Source organism: Hemicordylus capensis, chromosome 4, assembly GCF_027244095.1.
Source record: "Hemicordylus capensis ecotype Gifberg chromosome 4, rHemCap1.1.pri, whole genome shotgun sequence".
NCBI lineage: Eukaryota > Metazoa > Chordata > Lepidosauria > Squamata > Cordylidae > Hemicordylus > Hemicordylus capensis.
In genome coordinates, this window is record NC_069660.1 from 100530061 (window position 1) to 100555978 (window position 25918).

General features: G+C 43.5%; 1 protein-coding gene across 5 annotated transcripts in view; it reads right to left on the minus strand.

Annotated features, from left to right (window-relative positions):
• Positions 1 to 25918, minus strand: part of LOC128324687 (FRAS1-related extracellular matrix protein 1-like) — a 195824-nt gene that overhangs the window by 63921 nt on the left and 105985 nt on the right. For all 5 annotated transcript variants that reach the window (XM_053249535.1, XM_053249534.1, XM_053249537.1 and 2 more), the window contains 2 exons: positions 17361 to 17556; positions 9264 to 9528 (listed from right to left, as the gene is read on the minus strand). In XM_053249535.1, the coding sequence (XP_053105510.1) occupies positions 9264 to 9528; positions 17361 to 17556 (461 nt within the window). The remainder of the gene's footprint in view (positions 1 to 9263; positions 9529 to 17360; positions 17557 to 25918) is intronic.

Below are 25918 nucleotides of genomic sequence, written 5' to 3' on the forward strand. Positions count from 1 at the left end.
CCCCACTGCAGCCACTGACCACTACTCCCCAGGCCTAAAGGTCCTGAAGCCTTCCAAAACCTCTGCTTTTTCTGCATCACTGAAGAACTGTCTACAAAGTGGGGAGGAGCGGGGGGGAGCCATTTTTAAAGGCAAGCACCTTATTTAGTACTTGCCTTTTTAGGAATGCCCAGCAACACTGTGGGAATTGTGCATCTCTTAGAGGAACTACGATACTCACAATGCCCCATGCCTCCAGCAGTGAGTTTCTAAACTTTAAAGTTAAGAGGGTGAGGTCCAATAGGTGTATTGGAAATATGCTTAATTCCATGCTCATAGGAGGGAGTTCAGTCGGAGTGCTAACTCTTGAGGGCTATCTCTTATCACTTGTGGATTTACTTCCAATAGTACCAATATGGGGACCACTGGCCCAATATGCCTATCGGACCTATATTACTGCACAGGCTTACTATGATAAGAATACTGACTGCCTGAAAAGGCTGTTCTTGTTACAATGATTCTGAGAATGATTGAGGAATGCTTTGAATGTTCTAAATGTTCTTAATTATTAACATACAGCACCAAAACTCAGAAAGATGGCCCACAGGGCAAATTTTAAATTTTATTTTACTAAATTTGTCAGTGAATGTTCTCATCATATTCCATAACCTTAGTATTTACTTCACTTATCCGCTTTTGGAGGAAACTGCCCCCCCCATATTCCATTCTTTCCCATTCTTTTTAACAACTAACCCAAGAATTTATTCAGATGTAAGAGTTGGGAGACATCAAGTCTTCAGGCACACTGGCTAATTTTCTTCTTTAGAGCTGCTTTCAGTAAGCTCTGCATGTCAATCTGCAGCTTCTCTAGGTACTTCTCACACATTAGCACTAATTAAGACAAATGCTGTCTGCTATCAGTGCTATCTTACCCACCCACCACAACACACACAGCATCACTTCCAGGGGCTGTTGTATGTGAGAAAATAATATGCACTGATAGTGTTCTGAGGTTACAGATTCTAAATGTTTTTTTTTAATTCAAATATAGATTAAAGTAACATGAGTAGGCAAGTACCTAAATCATGAAACAGGCAACAGTTAGGGTATATCTGTTTGGGTATGTTTGATGTAGGAGGAAGAATTATGTGTAATTTGAATTCCTTGTACCTACATTGCTCATATCTACATTGCTACATTACTGTATCGGCATACAGATTATATTTGCTACATAGTCCTGATCAGGCCCTGCTTGCTGTATAGACAGGGAGGAATCTGTAACGACTTGAGACAAGTACAGAATCCACTGCAAGTGCTGGTTTCAGATGAAAACACAAGTAAGGGTATTCCATTCCCATAGCAGCAGCAAATGCAGGCCTTCCCTTAGTTAGAAATATAGCAAAGACATACTTAATAAATATATCATAAAGCAAAGACATGTAAATATATTAGCAAAGGCAACCCAATAAGCATATTTTATAATAATATTTAGCATTTATATAGCACTTTCAAGTGTTCAGGTGCTTCACATGAGGCTGAGAGGGGATGACTTGCCTAAAGCCACCTACCAAGTTAATGGCAGAGGTAAGAATTCAAACTTCTTGATTTGCAGAAGTGAGCGTGTGCGAGGTTTCAATCATGGAAGCTTGGCCCGGGCAACCGACATTGGCAGTCTTAGATTTGAAGTAGGATGGCCAGTGAATGTCGATTGCCACACCAAGGATTGAACAGTTTCATATGATCACTTTCTGGTTGTTTTCACTGTACAGACAAACCAGGGGCTGGGAGTACATGTGCCTCCTCCTCCGTCCACCACCCAACACTTAGCAGCATAACTATGATCACTGGATCACAGGGGCCCCCCACTCTAGCAAGGTTGGAGTAGGCCCAGACACAAGATTTTCAATTGGGCCCCCCACCCCTCACTGAAGCTCAGCTCATGAAGTAAAGAAATCTTATACACACACACACCTATCTATCTACAGTATCTATCTATCTACAGTATCTATCTATCTACAGTATCTATCTATCTATCTATCTATCTACAGTATCTATCTATCTATCTATCTATCTATCTATCTATGTGCCACAATAGAACATCATCCTAATTTATTTATTTTTAAGGTTTTGTAAATTGTGGGTGATGCAAGTCATTTCATGGTACTAGAGAAAGACATGCTGTTCTGGTAGCTCCAGGAATTAACACTCATATCAATTTCAGAGGATGAATACAACTGAAGGAAGCCTGTGTGGGTGCACGGCTGGGGGAGTCAGTGATGTGACTTGCCTCTGGGGGTCACCCAAGGCAGTGGGCCCCCAGACAACTGTCTCCCCATGCCCTATTATATTTACACCCTTGCTTGATCAGGATAACCAGCCCACTGAGTCTAAGATAAAAGCAGCTGGATGTTGATGATGAAAAAAGAGGGGTCAGCTCAGATGCTAGGGAGTCATGATGGTGAGTCAGGCATACAAGAGAGCAGGGAGGCCTGGGAATGGTCTAGCAACTCATTTTACTGTCTACAATTCTGGTGCATACTTTATAAACCAGTCCCAACAAATGCTGCATATGTGAACAAATAATAAGGGTCATTCACACGACCAAAGTGAGGAGGGCTGGGGAGCCTACCTGCCTTCCCCCAGATGATCCGAGCCACTTCTGCCATGCATGCTCAGATTACTGGTGCTGTGGCAAGTCTGGCAGCAATCGGGAGTGGGGGGAGGAAGTCGTGCCGCCAGGTATCCCACAGTGCACTGTGAGAGCAGCGTAGTACATTGGGAAACCTCTCTGTTGCTGGGTTGCTACTCCCCCACCCCGCTCCAGGCTCTATAGTTAAGATGGCTGCCAGCAGCTTGAGAGCACTGCTGGCATCTCAATCACCCACATGACCAGCGAGTGAGATAGGAAGTGTGCATTTGTCCTCTTACCTCACTATAAGCCTGGGTTTAGAATCAGGGCTACTCAACGGAGGAGTGGTGGGATCAGAAGCAATCCCAGCACTTCACATGACTGCCCCCACCTGGGGTAGCCTTGTCCTACCCTCATAGGGCTGGTTTTGTGAACGGTCTTATAACATCTTATGTCTTGTCAAATCATGAAATCAGTCTTTTTTCTTTTCTGCACTGAGTTCTGACCAGGTTCTGTCCACTTCAACATTTGTCCAGGCACATGTGATGACTCTAAGTTTCAGAATTTCCTCAAAGCATATACTTCCTGATCCAGAGTTCCAGTTGCACTCCTATGCACAAAACAGAGCTCTTGTGTGCACGGGCTGCCCCATTAATTTCCACAGAGGGAGCAAATCTTCATGCATTAAAGGAATGTGGATTTGCATGTGGCTATGTATTGAAATGAATGGGTCATCTCTTGCAAGTAGGGGAATGTCATGTGAGCCCTGAAGGTTATACTGCAAAAATACTGTAAATGTATTGGGGCAATAATATCTTTGTGCAGCATGGGGGTGAAAAATCAAAGATATTCTCTGGCAGTTTTAAAGCAGCTTTGCATTGAAAAGAAGCTTGAACTGTGATTGTCTTCAATAGGTAGTGCTTCAGTCTCAGACCGCTACTCTTAATGTTTTTAATCACATCTGCTACATAGATGTGGCTATGAATAATTAACTATGCCTCCAACATTACACTCCTAGATTATGGGAGAGACAGTGACTGGTGCAGCATCTCGAACAGTATAAGCCATTTAGGAAACTGTTATCCACTTTCCCTTTATATTTGCCGTGCAGTCACTTACAGCTTAAAAGGGTAAATCTTTCATAGCTTTAATTAAAGCATTTAATATAATTTACACTGATGCTCTATGTGCTCAGGGTCTGTCAAAATTGATGCTTTAATAACATGTCGTTTCCTTTCTTTTCCCCTCTCCCGACTGGCCTGAAATCTGTTAAAATTACCACTAATCTAATTGGGAACAAAGTTGTCAAATGCATGCAGCTCTGACAGTTTGTCTTTCTGCAAACTGCCAACAGATTGCAAGTTACGCATGTGTTGCGCAGATGGGTAAGTTAAAAGGAACACACCAAAAAAACAAAAACCCAATTTATTAAATCACCTGGAACCAGCAGCTCCATTCCAAAAATAGTGGGAATGAAATATAGCAGGAGCTACAAGAGTTGGCACTGGAATATGCCAGAAGGTACCAGTTACAAAACAAGATAAACATTTTGAGAAGCCTCAGCTGTGTAGCAGAATAATGAGGAGTTATTTAACCCGAACTGGATTACCAGCAGAAATTAATTTAGAGTGCACAATTTAAAAAAAAGAAGAAGATATTTTAACCCCCCTTTTAACCCTTTATAAGCACTAGAAAGATAACATTTTCTGCCTCAGCCCCAAAGTGACCGCCCCATGTACCTGTTTTAAATCATCCAATGATGTTTACTGAAAGGACCATACAGATGGTGTCCTCTCCCTTAGCACGTAATCTCTTCATGTGCTCACCCTCCATTTCAGGAAAGGATACTGGCATTCCCTACATGGTTGGGAGCTGACAACAATATGCCAGCAGTCTGCTTCCAAGCTACCAACAGAGAACAATTTGGAATTTTAATCTTAAAATGGAAGAGAATTTAAGGCTTGGTTGACGGCTGAACAGATGTGTTAAATACAGTGGGAAAAGTGCCCACAGAAACACTCTTAGTAGCTGAACCTCAATTATCCAAATCTCACTTCCCTGGGTGTCCTCCATGTGATACAATGTCAATGTAACCTCAACTTTCTGAAGAGGTAGGAGAATATATGGATAAAAGAGGCCCTCCAACTAGAGCTTAATTTGTAATTCAGCATCAGGAATCTGTTTTAGTACAAGGGCTATGCATCAGAGCATGCTGTCCCTTCACCACCATAGCTTCTCTCTGTCCATTTAAGATTAAGGTCACTACCAAACTACACATTACTTGTCATTAGGCTGACCTGCTTTGTTTTCACTGAATAGGAGTGTGTGTGTGTGTGTGTGTGTGTGCGCGCACACACACGCTTGTTAGAACTGCAGGGAGATCCAACCCTTTGCCCCCAACATGGTCCTGATTTGGATTGTCCTCGCACAACTATTATTTGCTCGAGAATGGTGAACTCTTCAGAGCTGCCTCAGAAAACTCTTTAGAGCTTGCCTCAGACTAGGTCAGAAATGATCTGAATCCCACCCACCACCCACGCCAAATTGGGAAGAACTTGGATTAATTGCCAATAGAGCTATGCATCACATCAGAATGATAACTGGGTCCAAGGTGATCAAGGGCAGAGGTATTATTGGGCAGATGTATTCAAAGAACATGAACTGCCTGGCTCACCCCTCCCACTGAGATCCGGCCAGCCTCACCCCTCCTCACTCATTCACAGCCGATGCTTCATTGCTGGCTGGGTCTTTTCTTTCTTTTTTAATCTCCCTCACTTGGAGCGAGGAAAAGAAAGAAGAAAACACCCAGGTAGCAACAAAGTGCTGGCTAAGAATGAGCTGCAGAGGTAGGCATGGGCCTTTCTGGGCTGACCGTGCCCCCTGAGTGAGACATCACATCATGATGTGATGGGTCACGGCCAGCACCTGGAAGGACCCACACAGTTCCTCTGCAGTTCATTCCCCAGCTGGTGATTCAGTGCAGGCAGATGCTTTCTCTCTCTCACCTTGCTCCAAGCAAAGGAGAGAAAGAAAAAGAGCACCTAGCCAGCAACAAAGCATTGACTGGGAATGAGCGGCAGACCACTGTGAGGCCCTTCTGGGTGCTGGCCACACCGCCTGTGTATGGTCCCTTTATGGCAGTGCTGCTGCCAGGGCGATGGAAGGGAAAGACGAGTATTGAAATTGGGAGCTTTTCTCCTAAGGTAAATAGCAGCTGCAAGGAGGCCCAATCTGAACCAGGACTGTGAAAGGCAACATGTTAAATCCATTCTACCCCTGCCGCCAAAAATTCACTCCTGATCTCTATCAGCCTACCACCACCCTTCTCAGCTCCTATTTAGTAAAGAAGCTAAGCATATCACTTAACATACTAGCCTGATTCAGATATGCTGCATGAGTGTACAGATGTCTGTACATGCATACACATTTGTGTGAATGACTGTACCTGTGTTCATTCTAAAAGTGGACATGGATACAGGCCCTTAACATGCATGATATAGATAGGAAGAGTACTTCTGCACCTGCGTTCTTCATAACATGTGAATGACTGTACCTGCGTTCAGATCTGTTCCTGTGTACACTGTACACTCATTGAACGAGTGTTGAACATAACGTGTGAATGGGCCTATTGTATATTTGGGTCTGAGGAGGAGAGGATGAGGAGCCCAAGCACCTCACGTTTTAGAAACTGAGGGCCAATATTGATATGGATTTCCAAATGCAATTTTCTATGCTTCAAAGCACTTGCTAATCTAAGTGAGAAAGCAACACTGGTAAGTGGGTATTGAACCCTAACCCTCTGTGTCATTTACAAAATTTGAATCATTTCCCAAAACTGCTATTATTTCTACTGCTGAGAAAATATAGGAGCCTGAATTGTGCTATATGTTTTGCCAATGGTCAGCTTTAGGGGGGCTGATTGGGCTATATTCCCCAAATAGAATTGTGCTCCTTCCCCCAGAGCCCCCTTCAAACTTCTCCTCTGCTATTTTTGCGGGGCAGAGCTCCATGAATGGAGGTAAATCCTTCCAACTCCCAACCTCCCACCACCACCACCAAAAAAACCCCAAACCAACCCAAAATGTGATGGAGAAGTGGTTTCAGGAGAGAAGATGCTTTGCGCTCATCTGCCCTGAGAGAAAAATATTAATGCTAGCACTGAGTCAAATCTCCTCCCTGCAATCATGCCTCAGCATTTGCAATCTAGCACACATGCCACATCTGACAGACAAGTAAGTAGAGTAGCCCAGCTGAGTGACTGTATGGACCTACAAGGAGCAAAAATCTAGGTTCACTGCTTTTGCTTGTTGACAGAATGGACAGGGGTTAATCAGATTTTTGGTTCTGCTTAAAAGAAAAAGAAATTGGAAAGTCTGGAACTGGAAAGAGGCAGGAACTTGGGTTGTTAAGTAGAAAATTAGCAGGATCTGGAGTTAAAAGTGTAGAAAAGTAGGAAATGAATAGAATCTGGACGTAAAGGTGTGGAAGAGAATGATTCAAGAAACAAGGGACCCAGTTGTATAACAAGATTGGAGTAGGCCCTGGGACAAAAAATCAAAGTTGACTCCTGCCTCTCCGCTTTCTTCACAGAGGCAGGACAGTGAGAACAAAGTGCAAGGTGTCACCCAACTGATGGCCCCCACACCCTCAGGGCCTGGAGACATTTGTACCTGCCTCTGTTCAATTGTAGCTATACTGCTTAAAGGCTCGTTTTGGGTGCCTCAAAAGCCAGGACTAGTCAGCATACTATTGAACTATTATGCCTGAAATTAATTATTTTTTCTTTCTTCCCTTCTCCCCTCTCTCTTTCTCTCCCCTCCAGAAAGGTTCAAGGCAGGAGAAGGGGAAAGAGTTTTTTCCCATACATACAAAAATGCGGTGCGGGAGTGGGGGTGGGGGACCATGCTTTAGGATCTGTGATTTATTTGATGACGGTCATAACCTCACTTAGAAGGAGACCGTTTACATGATTTACCGATTCCTTCTTCCCCTTGTTAATTTGACTCATTTCTTAGGAAATTATAAACACTTAATCACTGCAAGAATAAAATTAGCTAGAGTGCCCATTTGGTAGCAAAGAGAGTGTAAATAACGTTTGGTTTGGGAAACTGGAAAAGAGAAACAAGTTAAGAGCGGTGTGTGTGTGTGTGTGTGTGTGTGTGTGTGTGTGTGTGTGTGTGTATATATATAGTGAGGTTAATCACACATTATGTGTAAATATCCACATTAGCGCTCTGACATTTTTATTTTTAGAAAAACGTCTATGGGATGAGAGATTGAAAAGGGAGATGTGGGAGTGGGTAGAGGATGCAGACTCTTCCCTGCAACATCCGAAGGTCTTTTCCTGAGTGGGGGGGGGGGAGATATACATATACAAAGTATACATGGGCAGGGGGCAGGCAATGGAAGCAAGTAGCAGGGTAATATTGGCTCATTTGAGGGAGGCAACTGCCCCGCTTGCCCTGCTCCATGTTTCCTCAACCCATTGGTTCACCTACTCTGTATTCCACCCAAGCTGTTTTCTCACTCACAGGGTTTTAACTACATGCTTTCAAGGCAGGAAAAGAGCCACATACTCCAAATCCCCTTTCTGTCCTCCAAAATCTGCTCTTTCAAAAATAAATATGGTTCCAAAGAATTCTAATGCACATAATGTGGACCTAGCAACAGGTGTGCTGACCAAGGGAAAGTCTGAGGAGCAACTCCTCACTTACATAGGTGGGTGTTTTGTTTTGGTTTTTTTGCAGGGGGAGGAAAGACACTTTTGAGGGGTTATTAGATAGCAAGGGGCAGTTCAAGAAAATGAGGGGGGATTCCTTAGGGGAGAATGCTTATGGGAGATCTACACCCCTGCTAGCCACTATATGTTGAAAAAGAATGGAGAACCTATAAGATCATTCCCAAGTGAGCTGAAAATGAAGTCCCTATCCTGTTACTGATTTAAACAGTATAGGTGATTCTTTTCTTCAGGAAGATGGCATTAATGGGTTTATAATTCATTAAACATGCCACATCTGTTTGGAAATTCATCAGAAAGGGAAGAAGAAATCTATTTTCTGCTGTATATGGTATAAAAAGAGAGAAGGGGTTTTTTTCTTCTTCTCCCTTCTGCCCACTCGAGGTATATAAAACCATTACATTTAAGTACCATAATAAAGAGCAACATATGCTTTTCTTTAGAAATGACACCACCATCTGGATTAACCTAACAATTATTTCAGACAATATTGTGGATTCTTCCCCACTCCTGACTGGAAAAAACTACCCCAGAGCACAACTACAGTTTCATTTGGAGAACAACAGTAACAGAATTGACAGTATTCCTGCCCTGCCACCTATCTGAAGATGGGGCTTCCAGTGTACTGTATTGATGTGAATTCATATGCTAATTAATTAAAAAGTCAGTAAAAATATGTCTCAGTACCATGTGTACTCATCTCTCACTGCTTTTGGCTGTAAGACTTCAAAGCATGACAGTTAATCAATTGCTGGTGCTTGCGGCACTGATGAGAGGAGATCCAAATTGCCTTTTTCCATATTGCAATGACTGAATGGACAACAAAAGCCATGCAGAGGTTGGTCTGAATGCCTGGCCAAAACTGAAAGGTTTTTCCATAGATTGAAAAGTAGGGGAAGAAAGGGAAGGTCTTCTCACCTGAATGAATCCTTACTAGCCTCGTGGCTATTGTCATGAATGTAGCAAACCTTCTGGGCCACGACATCCAACTGGCTGTAGCGGGAAATGGGCATGCCGGGATAATTGATGTACTCAATCTGACCATGCACAGGTGGCACAGAAATGGCATACAGCAGCTTCTCGGGTTTGCCAGTGCCATCTGTTGCCATAAGAACATCTGTCGTCAAGGTCACCCTGTCACCCTCTGTTAAAGTTACAGGTTTGGTGAATAGAACAATGTCACCTAAAATAAGGGTGGGGGGGGGGAGATAGAGAAAAACATAACACAAAGGATGAGACAAAGGTGTGTGTGTGTGTGTGTGTGTGTGTGTGTGTGTGTGTGTGTGTATGTATGTGTATGCATGCACTTAATCCTTTAATATTCCGTAGAGGGAACTGGTTGGAGATGGCGGGGGGGGGGAAGCAAAGCAGCTCAGTATGTGTGTGGGGGTGGGGAAATAGACATGGTGAGTAGAGGAAAAGCTGGGATGAAGGAGATGCTGTGATGAAGCATTTCGCAGGAATTAACAGAGATGTTTGCCAAACCAGGCTGGGAAAGAATTCCTTTGGTACCTGCTGACTTTTGAAAACTCTGTGTCAATAAATGGAAAGTATTGAACAATAAACCCTTTAATTTAACACATGAGCTGTCTGTGCAGAAATATAAACATATCAAGGATGCATTTTAGTTCTTTAGGGACTCTATGTTGCTACAAGTGTGCTATGCACCTATGTGGGCATACTGAGCAATATGTACACACATGGAGGGTGGAGTAATACATGCAGGTATACACACAGTATCATTTGACAATGCACTCTCCCCCTTATCACAAATTATCCTAAACTGCTTCTTTACTGAAAGTGACCCATTTGTATACAAAGAACAATTAAGTTAATAGACCCACATAGGCTGATGGACAAAATGCCCTAATATACTAAGCGCAGCATGGCACTTTAAGCTGATGGGGTTATGTGATGCTGTAACCTTGCCAAGGGTGATTCTCCTGTTACTGGATTTGTTGCAATCCTTTTTGTTTTTTTAATGTCTCAAAAGTACATGAGCAATTGGCAGATGTGACACTGGTTAGGAGATCAACAGTCACAAGCTTATGTACTTGTTTCCCTCCCTCCCCAGCTTCTCTGGCATGAATCCCCCCTCCCTACCCTTAACCATGTGTTACCATTATATATACACCAGTAATAACTATGGTGAATTCTAACAAGGGTTTCCTAACTTTACCAGAGAGCAAGAGTCAAACTAGACATAATGCTGGCAGATGAGGGTGTGTTTTTTTAATGTAGCAGCCCAGTTTAACATATAAAGTGGAGTGTTGTGGGGGGAATCTTCTTCAAAAAGTAAAGGAATATGAGGAAGAAGAGCGCTCAGTTCTCATCTCCACTTACCTCCTTTAGCTCTGGCACTTTTCTCCATTCCTGACTCACATCCAGTATTGAAACAAGAAGAGAGTGAAATGGTTGGAGGAAGGAGAACAGGTGAGGTGCAGACCTTTTGCTCTTAAATAACTCCCATTCCCCCAAGTTATATATCATGGGCAGTAATGTCCAGCGTGGTCCTGAAATTGTTTAAAGGTGGTTTGCAAATCCTGGCTAACAGAGAACCTGTTTAGTATTAACTGTGATTAAGACAGTTGCATGTATATCACTAAATCATGGTTAAGACTGACAAGAGAAGGGAATGGAACGGAAATTTGCATCAGAAAAGGAAGGTAGGTAGGTAGAGAAAATGGGTAGTGTCTGCAATTCAATCCCAGGTGGATTCTTTTCTCTCTTTTTTGGAACTATAGTATGTTCCAAAGAGGAGTCAAAATAATTCCAAGCCATCAGAGCCAGATTTTACACATCTGTTACAAGCCACTTAAAAATTCTTCAAGCATCTTGAAAAATAAAAGGGTCAAAACGTTAGAACACAATGAGGCTATTTTCACGACCAAACATAACCAGGCTGAGGAAGCCCAGCCTGGCTTTGTGTGGTCGTGTGCTGCACTGGGAGCCATGTGGCTCCCGGCTGCTAGCTCTGCTAAATGCCCCCCCCCCGCCTGTTAAATGTTTGATTGATCATGAATCGCCACAGCATGGATCTGTACCATGGCAACTCATGAGGAGACCCCAAACCAGGAGGCTACTATGAGCCTCCCAGCCTCGGGGGTCTCCCCAGAATGTCCCACACAGTCATGCAGGGCATCCCTGGACTTCCAGGGGCCAGGCAGCCCCTGATCCCTGCCACCCCACTGGCTCCATGAAGGAACTGGTAATCATGTCAGCAGCCGATCCGGCTGTACAGGGTTAGGGGCAGGATTGTCTGCAGGGAGAGCAGGCCAAGCCCAGAGATGCAAGTTTTGGGCAGTATAGAAATATTTTAAATAAAATAAATAAATAAATAAAATTAAAAATTAAAGCTCACTCTCCCCACAGAACCCTCCTCTGCTCTCCGCACTACTCGAATGGAGAGCCCCCAAAAGATTGAGGGGGAAATGGTGAAAAAATATGGTGAAGTCCACTGCTGCCCTAGAATTAGGGAAAGCCTATTTTCATCTAATCTTCAGAAGCTGAGTCAAGCAAAATCCAGCATAAATTTTCATTGTAAGTTTTGCTGGATTCTTTCAGGCTAATATGAAGTTTACAGGTGGTGACTTTGTAAGCCATTTGTAGGATAACAACAGCAGACTTCATATTTCCCGCCATCTAATTTGCCGGCATTATTTTCCATGGTCTAAAACAGTGATTCTCAAACTTGGGTCCTCAGGTGTTATTGGACTTCAACTCCCATAATCCCCAACCAAAGGCCACTGAGGCTGGGGATTATGGGAGTTGAAGTCCAATAACACCCGAGGACCCAAGTTTGAGAATCCCTGGTCTAAAACAATGGGGTTTAGACTGTTTCTGCCTCAACAAAATCATTGATATTTTACTTTTCTATTTTTGCAAAAGTTTACTGTAATTTTCAAGTTTCCCAGGAGCTGCAGTCGAGTCCTCGCACCATTCTAGTAAGTAATGCAGAGTGGTGGAGTGCTCCATCTGCAATCTAAACATCAGATTCCTTTCAGACCAAACTTGACTCTGGAGGGAGCTGGGGTCCAATCCTAAAAGAATCTGGGGAATGCTCAGCCCAAATTTGGTGCCTGGGCCGCCATCAATTTTAGAGGCCACCACCAGAACTAGTAGGAATGCTGGCATCCTGAGATATGAGACAAAGCCCCTCAGAACTGGAAGTTATTGTAGGTCTACACATGCAGCAGGTAGTAGAATCCTGCACCACTTCAGAGTACAGGTGTATAAAACACACACCCACACCCACACACCAGAGAGAGTTCTAGTTCAGTTCCTGCTACGCCAGTTGGGGGTTGTACACATAGGGAGAGTGCAGGTGGGAGATGTCATTTCTGCATGTTCCCCTGTATTTAAAAACACACACACGCCAAAGAGAAGAGTTCTAGCCCTGTTCCTGCTGTGTCAGTTTTCAATTTGCAGGGCATTTTTCTTGTGCTGCTGTTACATTTGCCCCCTATTTCACCACACCATTCACAGACAGTGATTCCGTGGTGGTCTTTAGTGAGATCTTTGGGTGTGGGGGCATGGAATAAAGAGTTGAGAAGCAAACTAATTGATAATGGCAGTGGTAGTTTTCCTGGCAGCCACAGTGGGATGATGGCCATTATTTTCCTCCCTGAAGCCTCTAAGAACAGTGTTACATCATGAGGCAGCATCACAATAATTTTAATTTATTTATTTATTTAAACTTTTTTATACCGCCCAAAACTTATGTCTCTGGGCCCCAATAATAGGGGCTTATGGGGGAAAATGACAGCCATCAGCCTACAGCTACTAGAAAGAGACCACCCATCACCAAACAAGTGGCAGCAGTAATAAACTGTAAGCCAGTGGGGGCTTTGAGTCAAATTTGAGTCAAAAGATCTTAGTTAACCTCCACTTAGAATGGTGTGTGTTTGTGTGTGTGTGTGTGTGTGTGTGTGTGTGTGTGTGTGTGTGTGTGTGTGTAAGCACCTCCTATTAAGTGCGTAAGTTATTAGTTAAGAACTTTAGGCTCAGCTCTATTTTTAAAGCAGGAGAGCATTCAAAGTGGTAACTGCCAGCTACAACATTAAGTCAATTCTTCACCTCAGGATCTAGAGCCTCATTCTCAGCTTAATCTTTTGCAGGTACAGAACAGGCCTTAGTTTCAGGAGGCATCTCATAGCTTAAGCAGCTCTAGGCACTCTGGGTTCTAGAAACCCAAAGACTGGATGAAGAAGATGAAAGGGAATTCCTATACTGTGCCATGCTATACAGGGAAAAGAACAAGAAAGGAACAGACTGGCAGCTGTTCCTTACTGGCAGACTGACTCCTCTTGAACTGCCTCATTCCAAATAACTTGATTCCTGTGCTATCTCTGTCATATAACCTGTTCTGTTTCCACATCATTTAATGAAAGTTCAGTGAAATAAATCCAGCATAAAATGCTTGTGAATTGCACTCCATTATGATATTCCATTGGCCACCTATTGTCCTAAAATGAGATCGAATGGCCAGGTATAGAAGAAGAACTGAGTTAGATTACTAGTCACATTTGAACATCTGCAAACTCATTGTTTGCAGGCAGCTTCCTGGGTTTATTTGGTTTAGATTTCCTTTGTTTGACTCTATTAGCTACAGCTGGGAGGTTTCCTTTGTCTTATTCCAAACATGGTGAGTGTGCAAAAATCTGAATTTAAAGTTTTATTAAGGGTACATTTTATTAGCTGAAAAAAGGCAATATTAAATGCTCAATGAACTGTGCACAAATAGAGAAATTGTAGGAGTCGGAAGAGAATGACTATACTCAGGGAAGTATACATTGAAAGAGGTATGTAGTAATAATTCCAAACTAGATCCCCATCTTGATTAGTTAGTAGGATGAGATGTGTATTTCAGAACCGTGATGTCTTAACATATCAATACACATATTGAAAGATCTTTGTCATTTAGTAAGGCAATTTCTTAACAAGGGAAGTTCTTTCTCTGTGTTAGTTGCATGATCCCAGCTGGAAAGGATGATAGATATTCCCACTCTCATCCTTCTCCCAATTTGTAAAAGTTTGCCTAAGTTTTCACTTGATCACACTTATTATTAACCACATAAAGTAAAGAATTAAGCACACACATGTGCATGCGCGTGCACACACACACACAGACAGAGCTTGGTTAACTGAACACTCAACTGGAGAGAGCTGCAGAGGTCCATCTGCAGCTGCCAACGGCTCGTCTGGTGGCCACTCAGGGACGGGCCTTCTCCGCTGCTGCCCCAAGGCTTTGGAACGCGCTCCCTAGTGAAATAAGAGCCTCCCCATCTCTGACAGCTTTTTAAAAGTCTTTAAAAACACATTTCTTCACCCAGGCTTTTAATTAATGTTGTTTTAATGGTTTTAATGCTGCTTTAAAATATTATTTTAAAATTTTTAAATTGTTGTAATGTGTGTGCCCCCCCCCCGCAATTTTTGTCTTAACAAATGTTTTACTTTGTTTTTATTTTGTTGTAAACTGCCCAGAGACGTAGGTTTTGGGCGGTATAGAAGTGTTTTGATAAATAAAAAACAAATAAATAAAAAACTGGTATTGGGGTAGATTAGGGAGGGGGAAACTGGGTTTTTCCTCTTCAGTTATAAACTGGCAACCACATTTTGTAAATACACTTTGTAATTACACTTTGACAACCAACTGGCAGATTTTAGTCTTACTGGAAAAGAAGTTGCATTTATAAATGGTAAAAGAAAAAAGCAACACCTAGCAACATTCACAAGGCTGACATCAGTTCCTCTTTCTTAGAAAGAATAAACAGTCTGAGTAAAAAAACTGAATTTCACACCTTGGGACGCTCCAATATAAGCTTTGGGCCATCCCCAAATGACATACTGCATGACCAGCAGATTGTCCCAGTTGAGATGCCCCAACATATCTGGCCTAAGGCTTTGTTCTTGCACAACATGCTGGAAACATATGATACCTCAGGGAACACTTCGGAATAAGAAACTGGGGGCTTTTTATCTTGAAACAAGGCTTTGGCCACCATAAATCACATACCTTCGACACTGGGAGACTGTCTCCTCTGAGATGCCCAACCTCATGAGGTCATTCTCATGACCAGACCTACCTGGGTGGGACAGGGCTAGCCCGAATAAGGCTGGTCGTGAGAAGCACCAAGATTGTTCCTGATTATGCTGCTCCTCCCTCATGTAGCCCTGATCCTAAACCCAGGCAGAAAGTGAGGTAAGAGGACAAGTGCACACCTCCTACCTCACTCTCTGGTTGTCTGGTTGCTTGTGCTGCCGTCAAATGTTCTCAGGCTGCTGGCAGCAGGTAGGATCCTGCCTTCCCCTCAGCCCTCCCCACTTTGGTCATGTGAACAACTTTCATGTTTGGCCCAAAGCTATGTGGTTCAACTACTTATCATTTATAATGCCCCCATGCCAGTCATTGCCAGTAAACCTGTGAATGAGGATCTAGGGGATTTGTACCCCCAAATAAGCACAGGGTCGCTCCAAATATACAAATCTTGCCTGAATCTTTGTTTTTGCACAAGCCACTCTCAAGTGTGTGGTACTTAAAAATACTATTCTATCGTTATTCACTTTTTTCTCCCACACCAAAGCGTACAGGTCGGTATACATATGTTACCCATTTATCATCACGACAATCCTGTGAGGTAGATTAGGGTGAGAGATGGTAACTGGTCCAAATTCAGCCAGTGAAGGTAAAGGCTGAGTGGGGATTTGAACATTGGTCTCCCTGCTAGTCCAACACTGCCACTACACCAATGTGGTTCTCAAGCACTGGGTCACATCCTACCACACTTCTCAGTCTCTTGTAAATCAAGTTTAAGAGGAGTGGAAATAAATCTAAAGTTTAGAAAGAGTATGTTACTATATCTCCCTGAAAACAAACACACACACGCAACTAACTTCAGATGATTTTTATTTTTCCTAAAATACATGAAATACCCAGATGATGATTTAGGATTAATAGATTATCAAAAGTGCCAGTTGGCACTCTCTCGGATTTTTTTTTTTTTACAATCCCTGTAATAAATGCAGCTGTTTACTAATAAATAAAGCCTCAGCTGTAACCGAAATAAATTAGATGCATTTAATTGGTTGATTGCAAACCTCCCCTCTTTATTACAATACTGCTCCTTGTTATTTTATGATGTCAGGGTAACGTGGCAGATTGACAGAGTGTTTATGAATCACAGTTTACAGATGGCATCCCTGTTTTCTTCAGGAGTTATGAGCACAAGTCACAGGAGGGCTCAATAGAGGGTTTTCGCCAAAGAAGACCCCCAGAGATTTAGCAGCTTCCATTTCTCTTATGCCAATCTTCTCCTGACAGGAACACTATTTCACAAAAACCTATGTTCAATACATTACAGCCACCTGGCACAAATTTAGAAATATTTAACACTCAGAGGACTCTGGTGAGACTCCATGTGATTTCTTTTCATTTCCAAAAAGGACATAACAACAATGCTAGGAACAGGCCTCACACAGTTGCTCTCAATGGATTTGGGTGTTTTTTTCCACCCTCCCGTAAGCTAAAAGAGTAAGAGGAATTGATTTGGCTTCTACACCCCCCTCTCGCCTACATAAGGTACTAGGATCTCCTGAGCACACCTCAGAACATTGAGCCTTGAACTTTCAGAGCGGCTGAGACTCCTGACAGCTTTGAAATTCATTTGGTATATAATCTTGGATTGTTGCATTTAAGGAGGCTTTGGAAATGAACTCTTTCTTTTGGTCACTAGTCATGAACACACACAGGGGTTTGTAGTCATAATAGTCAACAGATTTGTAAACTTGTGCTATTAGTTATGCGCATAATGGATTGGATTTTAATTAGCTTGTGCATAGAAAACTGGAAGGAGATGGCATCCTTTGGAGATAGCGAAAGTACAAACTTCACCCATGCATTTAAAAACACATCAGAGGCATAAAAGGAGGTACAGGAATAATCTTCTGCTCCCCCCTCTAAAACACATTTTGGCCCCCAAAATGATTCATGAAAGCTCTAAACCATTCATTTCCTACCTTTGTCCACACTTTGAATAAAGATATAGAAGCTTTCTGGTGGTAAGCTGTGCTGTCCATCTGTCACATAAAATCGAAAGCTGTCGTGGCTTTCTGGAACCAGGATGCTAGTATGGAAATACCAGAGGCGGTTCATGTCCACATCATCTTGAGTGAAATTCATTCCAGGATGCAGTGTGCTCCAAGCTGATGTAGTCTGAAAAACATCATTAAATGGGTGGCTGGAAACAAATACATGCACACTCACAAAGCCCACATGCCACACAGATATTCATTTGCACCGTTGCTCAATATGTTACCTTTCAAAACTGAATGTTCATCAGGGGGTGCCTGAGCTGACAATGTTATGTTGTCACAATGTCTGGAAACTTGAGAAGGGAAAGGCAGAAGAAAGACCAACAGTACAAACATCCTAAAGTCATATTCCCCCACTGGAGTGCAGCTGCAAGTGTCTCATGACTATCAGCTGCCTTGGTACGCTAGAGGTGAATCTGAAAACCATGGCCAAGGCAAAAGTTAGTGGAAGGAAAACACTGGATCAGGATGGATGCAGAGTTTATTTGATCAACAGAAGTTCAGTGCATCTGAGGGAAGCCATTTTGTTGTGGTTGGCTATCTGCTTGTCAGTTCTACTGTGGCTGGTCAACAGCCGTAATAATAAAGCTATCTATCTATCTATCTATCTATCTATCAGGGATGTGCACGAATCAGTTCAGCAGTACTTTTATAGACCGCTGAACCGGTCCAGAGGTCTGGCGTTTGGACCAGTTTGAAGGCAGGGGGATTACCTTTAAGGAGCAGGGAGGGTGCCCATCCCCCCCACCCCCCGCTGCTTCTGCCCCCGCCGGTACAGTCTCCAAAAACACTAGAGCAAGGCTGCTGCATACCTCCTTGCAGCCCCAGTCAGCATCATACTGGAAATGGCTGGTGAGCATGCACACATCATGCACATGCACTGGCCACTTCCGGTATGACGCTGAATGGGGCTGAAGGAAGTATGCAGCAGCCCCGTGCCAGCGTTTTTGGAGACAGCGCCGGCAGGGGGAAAGTGGCGGGGGAGGGGATGGACACCGTTCCTTCTCCTTAAAGGTAACCCCCCCCACCTCCTGAGAGTGCACAAACCCATTTGTGCACATCTATCTATCTATCTATCTATCTATCTGAAAGAAGCTATCTATGGGTATGACACTGAAAGCTGTTTCAGACTTCCTTTAGGACTTGTTTGAATTTGGCACTGGTTTCTATTGCATGTGTATCCCACCCTTTCTTTCAGAGTGGTGTACAGAGGTGTTCTCATTTTTTAAATTCTCACAACAACCCTATTTGACAGGTTAGGCTGGAAGAGGCAGGTACAAGATCAGACAGGGAGATTCATGGCTGAGTGGAGATTTGAACCCAGGCCTGCCTAGCCTAAGCCTGATACTCTGTTCACTCTATTGCATTAGTTCATTGCCTCTTTAAAGGCAGGCCACCCTAAACAATACTTATGCATGGTAAGCTTTCTGCTGCTGAAAAATTTAGTGCTCTAGTAATTAATCGTTCATTATTTATTAACCATTACCTGTTGGGAAAATGCACACAGGTTTGCCTAGTCTATTAGCACCTTTAAAAAAAAATGGTATGCTTTTTAGACAAGTCTCACCAGCCTCTGTCTCTGGGATCCTACCTCCCAACCAGTCACACAGAAAAAACTCTGGCATATGCCAAGAGATGCAGATGGATCCATTGTAGCTCACCCTGATGTTCATAGCTGACACCCAGGTGTCTCAACTTGCACTTGCTAGCAAGCCAGAAGCTGGCTTTATGCCAAGAAGAGGTTCAAGACAATTAGATGTCATCATAACAGGAGTTAGAGGGGTTTCTTTTAATGCTAAGCAAGCAGATAAATGACTGTCTCCAGCAGTAGGCATTGGTGGCTCTGTATATGATAGGCCCTGCTGCTGGCTGAACCCCTCATGTGGTTTCATCACAATCCAGTGTTTGACCCTGACTGGTGCTGCCAAAGAACAATTTGTCTCTATGTACTCCTGCCCAGATGTGCCTAAGCAGACCTGATGTGATGTTAAAAAAAAACACTTGATTCCTTTGCAACCAGAGGCGTATCTAGGAAAAATAGCGCCTAGGGCAAGCACTGAAATTGCGCCCCCTGTCCAAACATCTGACTCCCATCTTTCAGATAACTTTACCATAATATCAGCTGAAAAATACAAGTCAAGCTCATTAATCTTTTAATCTTTCAAAAACTATTTAGCAGTGGACATAGCCAGACCAAGAAATGCTGGAAAACTACAAATGTCAGTATGCTGGGACTCATGAAATAGCCAAATACTATGTGGAGGTGTACTTGGAAAACTAAACAGAAGTGCCTGTCTAATTCTCTACTATGCATTGTAGCATCACTATTACATAAGTTTTAAAAATAAATGGAGAATTTGACTTTTCCCAGATACTCTGAAAATAATTAAAGGATATGCAGGGTAAACTGTGTCACTGCTTGGAATATATTCTAGTATTTCAGAAAGACAGTTAAAATGAGAGAAAGAGAGCAAGAAACTCCCAGTGGGCCTTAATACTAAGGATTTCACACTGATTCAAAGACAAACTCACCATTAATAGCCATATTAGCAAGACATCACATTTAACTCATTTCTCACAAGAAGCAAAGTAAGAGCAAATGAATACAATCCTAGCTCATAAGCTTCAGCTCAGTATTCACAAGCCCTGATTCTCTGTACATAGTGCCAAACTGAATATGTGTACAGTGACATATTTTTAAAAATTTAAATCTTTTTTACCTGTTCCTGAAGGCTGGAGGGGAGGTCTGCAAAGGTCCCCCCTCCTCCCCGCTGGCTTCTAGGGCCTCGCAGGGACCATTTGAGTATGTGCAGTGGCCATTTAAATTTTTCTTTTAAAAAAAATGGCCGCTGAAAACAAAATGGCCAGCACGTATGCTCAAATGGCCTCTGAGGCCTGGCATAGCCTAGGGCCTCACAGAGGCCATTTGAGCATGCATGGTGGCCATTTTGTTTTCATCAGCCATTTTTAATATTTTTTAAATTTTTAAAAATGGCACTCCACTTCAGGTGGTGCCCGGGGCACATGCCCTGCCTCCCCTGCCCTAGATATACCCCTGTTTACAACAAAGTGATTAGTCTGTTCCCCATACTGTATTATGTATGTCAAAGATTCAGGTCAAATATTTAGTTGCAGTGTGGTTGCCACTTGAAAACAGAACACACAGATACCATGCCTCCAGGCTGCAGCAGAGGGAGTGGTGAGACAATATGGCCTACTGCATTGGCTCAGTTGGAATTAACTGTCATTTGACTTCTCCTCTTCCAAAACTGTCTCATCTGCAGCCCTTCCATCCAGTCATTCTGTAGCTTGGAAGCTTTGGTACCTAAATTGACTTGGGCTTTCTCTTCCCTCCCACATCTCCTTTTACTTTTGTAGCATGCCTGTAAACCTGATTGTAAACCTGCAGAAAGGGACAGTAGTGTCATTTTTAAATCTATGTTCTGAACCTAAGTGTCAGTGATATACATACTGTGAGGTTAAAAAACTCCTCTCTCTGCACAATACAGTGATATTTCAGAAGGAAGGGAAGGAAAAGGACATTTATTTTCTGTCTCATCCTCTAGAACCATCACTCCCCCTTCTATACGGTAGGCCTGTGGAAAATCAGATTGGTAAAATTGGACTATGATCGATTTTATCAAAATCAGAGGGGTTCAGAGAAAGTTCAAACCTGAACTTGGCCAGCCCAGTTCAGATTGGACTTCTCCACCTCTTTTGCAAAAAAATTTGGAGCTTTCCAGAGCTCCAACTGGCAGCAAGAGGGGTGTGTGTGTGTTTGTTTTTTGCTATTGCAGCTGGGGAAGGAACCCACATTCTGCCCTCTATCTGCCTGCCTGCGCATATATCATCTTTTTTAAAAAAAAATCAAGCTTTTTAGCCCATTTTTCACTAACAGCCGCCAGCCTATTTCTGGGTTTCTCTTGCAATTCTGTGGTGTGAGGTAACTTCCCTTAGACTCTTTGATGTTACATCACTTTCCCTGCAACTCTCTGGTGTTGTGTTAATTTTCTTCCGGGGTTCACAGTGAGTATCCACAGTTACTTTAAACTGTTTTGTCCAAGCCTGACTCTGACCCAAATTTGAGAACAATGCTTGAAGCAATAGAAACCAAATAATTTGTTTATGTAAAATAAGGCATAATTTTGCACTACATTTGAGTTTCTTCCATGCAGCAGAATGTGGATAGTGTCATAAGGGCTAGAAATTCCTGCTTATGCTTGCCATGCCAGGGTGGGCAAGGCTTGTGGATATTTAATATAATGGCCTTCCCTCTTCTAATTGGATTTCATTGTGGACCTGGGTTTATAGGAGAGGCCTCTTGTAATATCAGCCATCTTTAAGAATTGCAATGAAATACAGTGGCATTGCCTAACTTGTCCTTTAATTTCAATGGGACTTCTTTCAGTAATTTTCTTATGTCAGCAAGTCTATGCAAAGAACTGGAGAGTCTTTACAAACCAAAAAAAAGACAACCCACAGTCAATTCTATGTATTGTGAGCAATCCACCAGACTCTATTGATGCAATCTCCTGCACTTAAAAGTTCTTCATTCCCTGTTCAGACAGCCACCCTTCTTTCAGTGGATTGTGCCCATGTTTGCTTATGTATATGAATCAGAATGGTGGTGAAGCAGAGAACTTATTTCCTTTAGCTTCACAGCCAATATTTAATTTTGACATAACCATGGTATTCAGAACTATAAACACACCTCATGGTGATGATTAATTTCCTTCCTCTTACTAAATTAGCGGAATTTCAACATTAAGCTCAAATGGCTTCCTTCTGATTGGACTGAGTACTGAAAGACTTTCTCTCATCCCTGAAGAATCCACAAGGATACTCTAGCTTCATACTGGGAATCTCAGCAACTCTAATGATGAACACACGGTGCCTTCATTTAGCTAAGAATAAAATCCTTTTGGCGCTATGAGTATTTTCCTTTAAAAAATTATTTTGCTGTATGTATATGTATGTGTGCATATACTGTATATATCTACACACACACACACACACACACACACACACACACCTTAATACCACCAGTTGAACAGTTAAATAAGTTGAGGTGCACGTTCCCACCAACAAAAAGAAAATATCAACCACATGCTGCAATCCACTGAAATATCACCTTATTTTTGAGCTAGAGTTCACATTTCTTTGTGTGTCCAGGATGCCAAAAAGCTGGAAGTCCACTTTAAAAACTCCCCCCACCCCAGCTCTCTCAATCTCGCTTTCTTTCCATTTATATGGGTAGATTATGTGAAACTCATTACATTTTATGGTTTTGCACAAAAATCTTAGTTTCCTACTAATATTATGCAATGACATAATGCCATTTGTAGAGGTGTCACATAAAGGGATTGACTTTTATGGGCTTCTGATGGCAAGAGTATCCACTTTATATTCTGTTTTATGTAAGCATTCTTAAAATTTATTGATCCCAACAGATTTCTCAAGTTACTTAATTATAAAAGGAAGACTATAGCATAGTGGCTTAGCAAACCAATATACAAGTCAGTTAAGATGTTTTGCTATAGGTGCAGAGAGCTGATTCAAAGAACCAAGATAATGGACATCAGCATATAGGGCAACATACATGGACAAAGCTACAGTATATGGGGAGGAGAGGGAGAGGGAGACAGACAGATTGCCAGACACAGTGGTTAAATATTAACTTAGTCTCTCATGCACAGTACTCCTATTTCTTTTTGAATCTCTAATGTTTGAATCGCTAATCATATTTAGTTATATAAACACATATATGGGCACACAGGCCTCACACATCTGCATTACTGCATTTTTTTGCCATTTTTATCACAATTGCAGGAAGCTTCAAATTCAACATAGCAGCAAACATGCACTTGCCACCACATGAACATGCAACTCAGAGCTGTGGTCACAGTGGTGGCTCAAAACTACAGGTTACTCACCTGTAACATTGGTTTTTCTAGAGGTCATCTACTTCTACACATATGGGCTATGTGCCTGCGCAGAGACCACATTGGAATCTAACAAGCTCGATTTCTCCTGCTTTGGGCAGGAATCCCGCCCCCAGCTGCTATATGCAGCTGCACCACTCCTCATCCCCTTAGTCAGAGTCAAGCTTCAGCGACCCTTGTGGGGAGAAGGGGAGGGCATGTAGAAGTACAGATGACCACTAGAAGAACCAACGTTAGAGGTGGGTAACCTGTAGTTCTTCGACATAGTCTCTGTTGCATAACAAGCAAGCACCCAAGGAGGAGGGGAAAAACATTAGGCAACAGGTAAACAACCAGGGAGAATTTATTTCAGGACAAGCAGCTCAACTGAAAATGGATTGCAGGACGCTCCTGCCAAATACAGCATCATTACGAGCTCTAACATAGATAGCATAATGCTAAATAAACGAATGGGGTGAAGCCCAAGTAGCTGCCTGACAGATAGTGTCCAATGGGACCACCCGATCAATGGCCATAGAGGCCGCCACAGACCTAACAGAGTGAGCCACAGGGGCAGGCAACTGCTTACGGGCCAATTGATCACAGTTCAATAGTGGAGACTATCCACTGGGACACGGATTAGGCCGAGCCCTGAAGCCCCTTCTGTGGCCCATCGTTAAAAACAAACAAAGAGGGGGACTTCCTCCACTCAGCAGACCTCTACGTACAGAGCCCTACGTACAGCCAAACGGTGCAACTGCCTCTCCGCATCCGATGAAGGATTTGGAAAGAACATGGGCAAAGTGAGTGGGGATGAGTGGTGAAACGTGGGCACCACCTTAGGCAGGAACGTGACATCCGTCCTGAGTACTACCTTATCCTTATGGAACTGCAGATACGGTTGGTCAGCCTGCAGGGCCCGCAACTCACTAACCCTCCTGGTGGAGGTAACGGCCAGCAAAAAAGTGACCTTCCAAGTCAGAAGACAAGGGTCAATAGAAGCCAGAGGCTCAAAGGGCAGCCTTAGCAGACCAGCCAGAACCACGGAAAGATCCCAGGCCAGTGACATGACCGGATCGTCTGGAAACAACTGTTGCAGACATTTCAGGAAACTTTTAACCACCTGATATTTGAACCACAAAACCCGGTCAGAGGGAGAATGGGCCACAATCGCAGCCAAATATACCTTAAGGGAGGCAAGTTTCAACCCAGATTCCTTAAAGGACAACAGATAATTACAAATGTCCTGTACACACAGATTGCAGGCATCAAACCCATGCAGGGGGGCAAAGGACACAAAGCAAGTCCACTTGTGATTATAAGACTTCCTTGTAGATGGCTTCCTAGCAGCAAACAACACCTCTCGCAGTCTCAAGGGGAAGTCAGGAGGCCCCGTCATGCAGTCAAGTGGTGGGACCAAACATCCGGGTGTAGCACCTGCCCCTGTTCCTAAGACAATAGGTCCGGCTGGACCGGTAGATGGCTCAAGTCCACCACTAGGTTCGTCAGGGCCAGAAACCAAGGCCTCCTGGGCCAACATGGGGCAATCAGGATAGCCTTGGCTCGATCCACCCGCATCTTGCGCAGGACTCTGGGAAAAAGCAGGAATGGAGGGAACACATACAGGACCAGATGTGTCCTGTATGTCCTGCCCAGGACCGGACAAAGGCATCTCCAGCAGAGCCCTCGCCCACTCCCCCTCTGGAGCAGTAGAGGGAACATTGTGCAGTTTCCTGGGAAGCAAACAGGTCCAGACTTGGAACTCCCCAATCCACAAAGATGTCCCTCAAAACACCCTGATGCAGCATCCACTCATGGGAAACCATGGTCAACCTGCTCAGGGAATCAGCCTGAACATTTAGGACACCCTGGATATGCACCGCCTGGGGCAATACCATGTTGTCCAGGCACCAATGCCACAGATCCATGGCCACAGACCGAAGGCTCCTTGAGGAAGCGCCGCCCTGGCAATTGAGGTAGGCCTTTGCCGTCGTATTGTTGGTCTCAATTAGTACCGATCAGGCTCCCAATAGGGGCAGAAAACTTTTGAGCACGTTGAAAATCGCCAACAGCTCCAGATACTTTATGTGTCGAGTCGGTTTCTCTGAAGACCAGTGGCCACTCAGACGAAGGCCATCCAGGTGAGCTCCCCAAGCTCCAAGGCATCCGTCATGACCACTTGGGAGGGAGGGGGCACCTGGAAAGGGGCACCAACGCTTCAGTGCTGGACCTCTGTCCACCACTGGGCTGCTGCTCATACCCCCGGAGGGAGCGAATGCTGAAGATGACCCAGATCCCAAAGAGGATCGAAGACGTCCAAAAACCGCCTCTGAAGGAGGCGCATCCAAAGACGTGTGTGAGGTAGAACATAAGTGCTGGGCGCTATGTGGCCCAACAGGTGTTGTACAGAGTGCAAGCTTTGCGGGCCTCCAGCCAAGAAGACCACTGCCAGTCTCCGAAGAGTCATGATACGGACCTCCAGGAGGAAGACCTTTTCCAAGGCCGTGTCGAATATCAGTCCAATGAACTGAATCTGCTGAGTAGGTTCCATCTGAGCCTTTT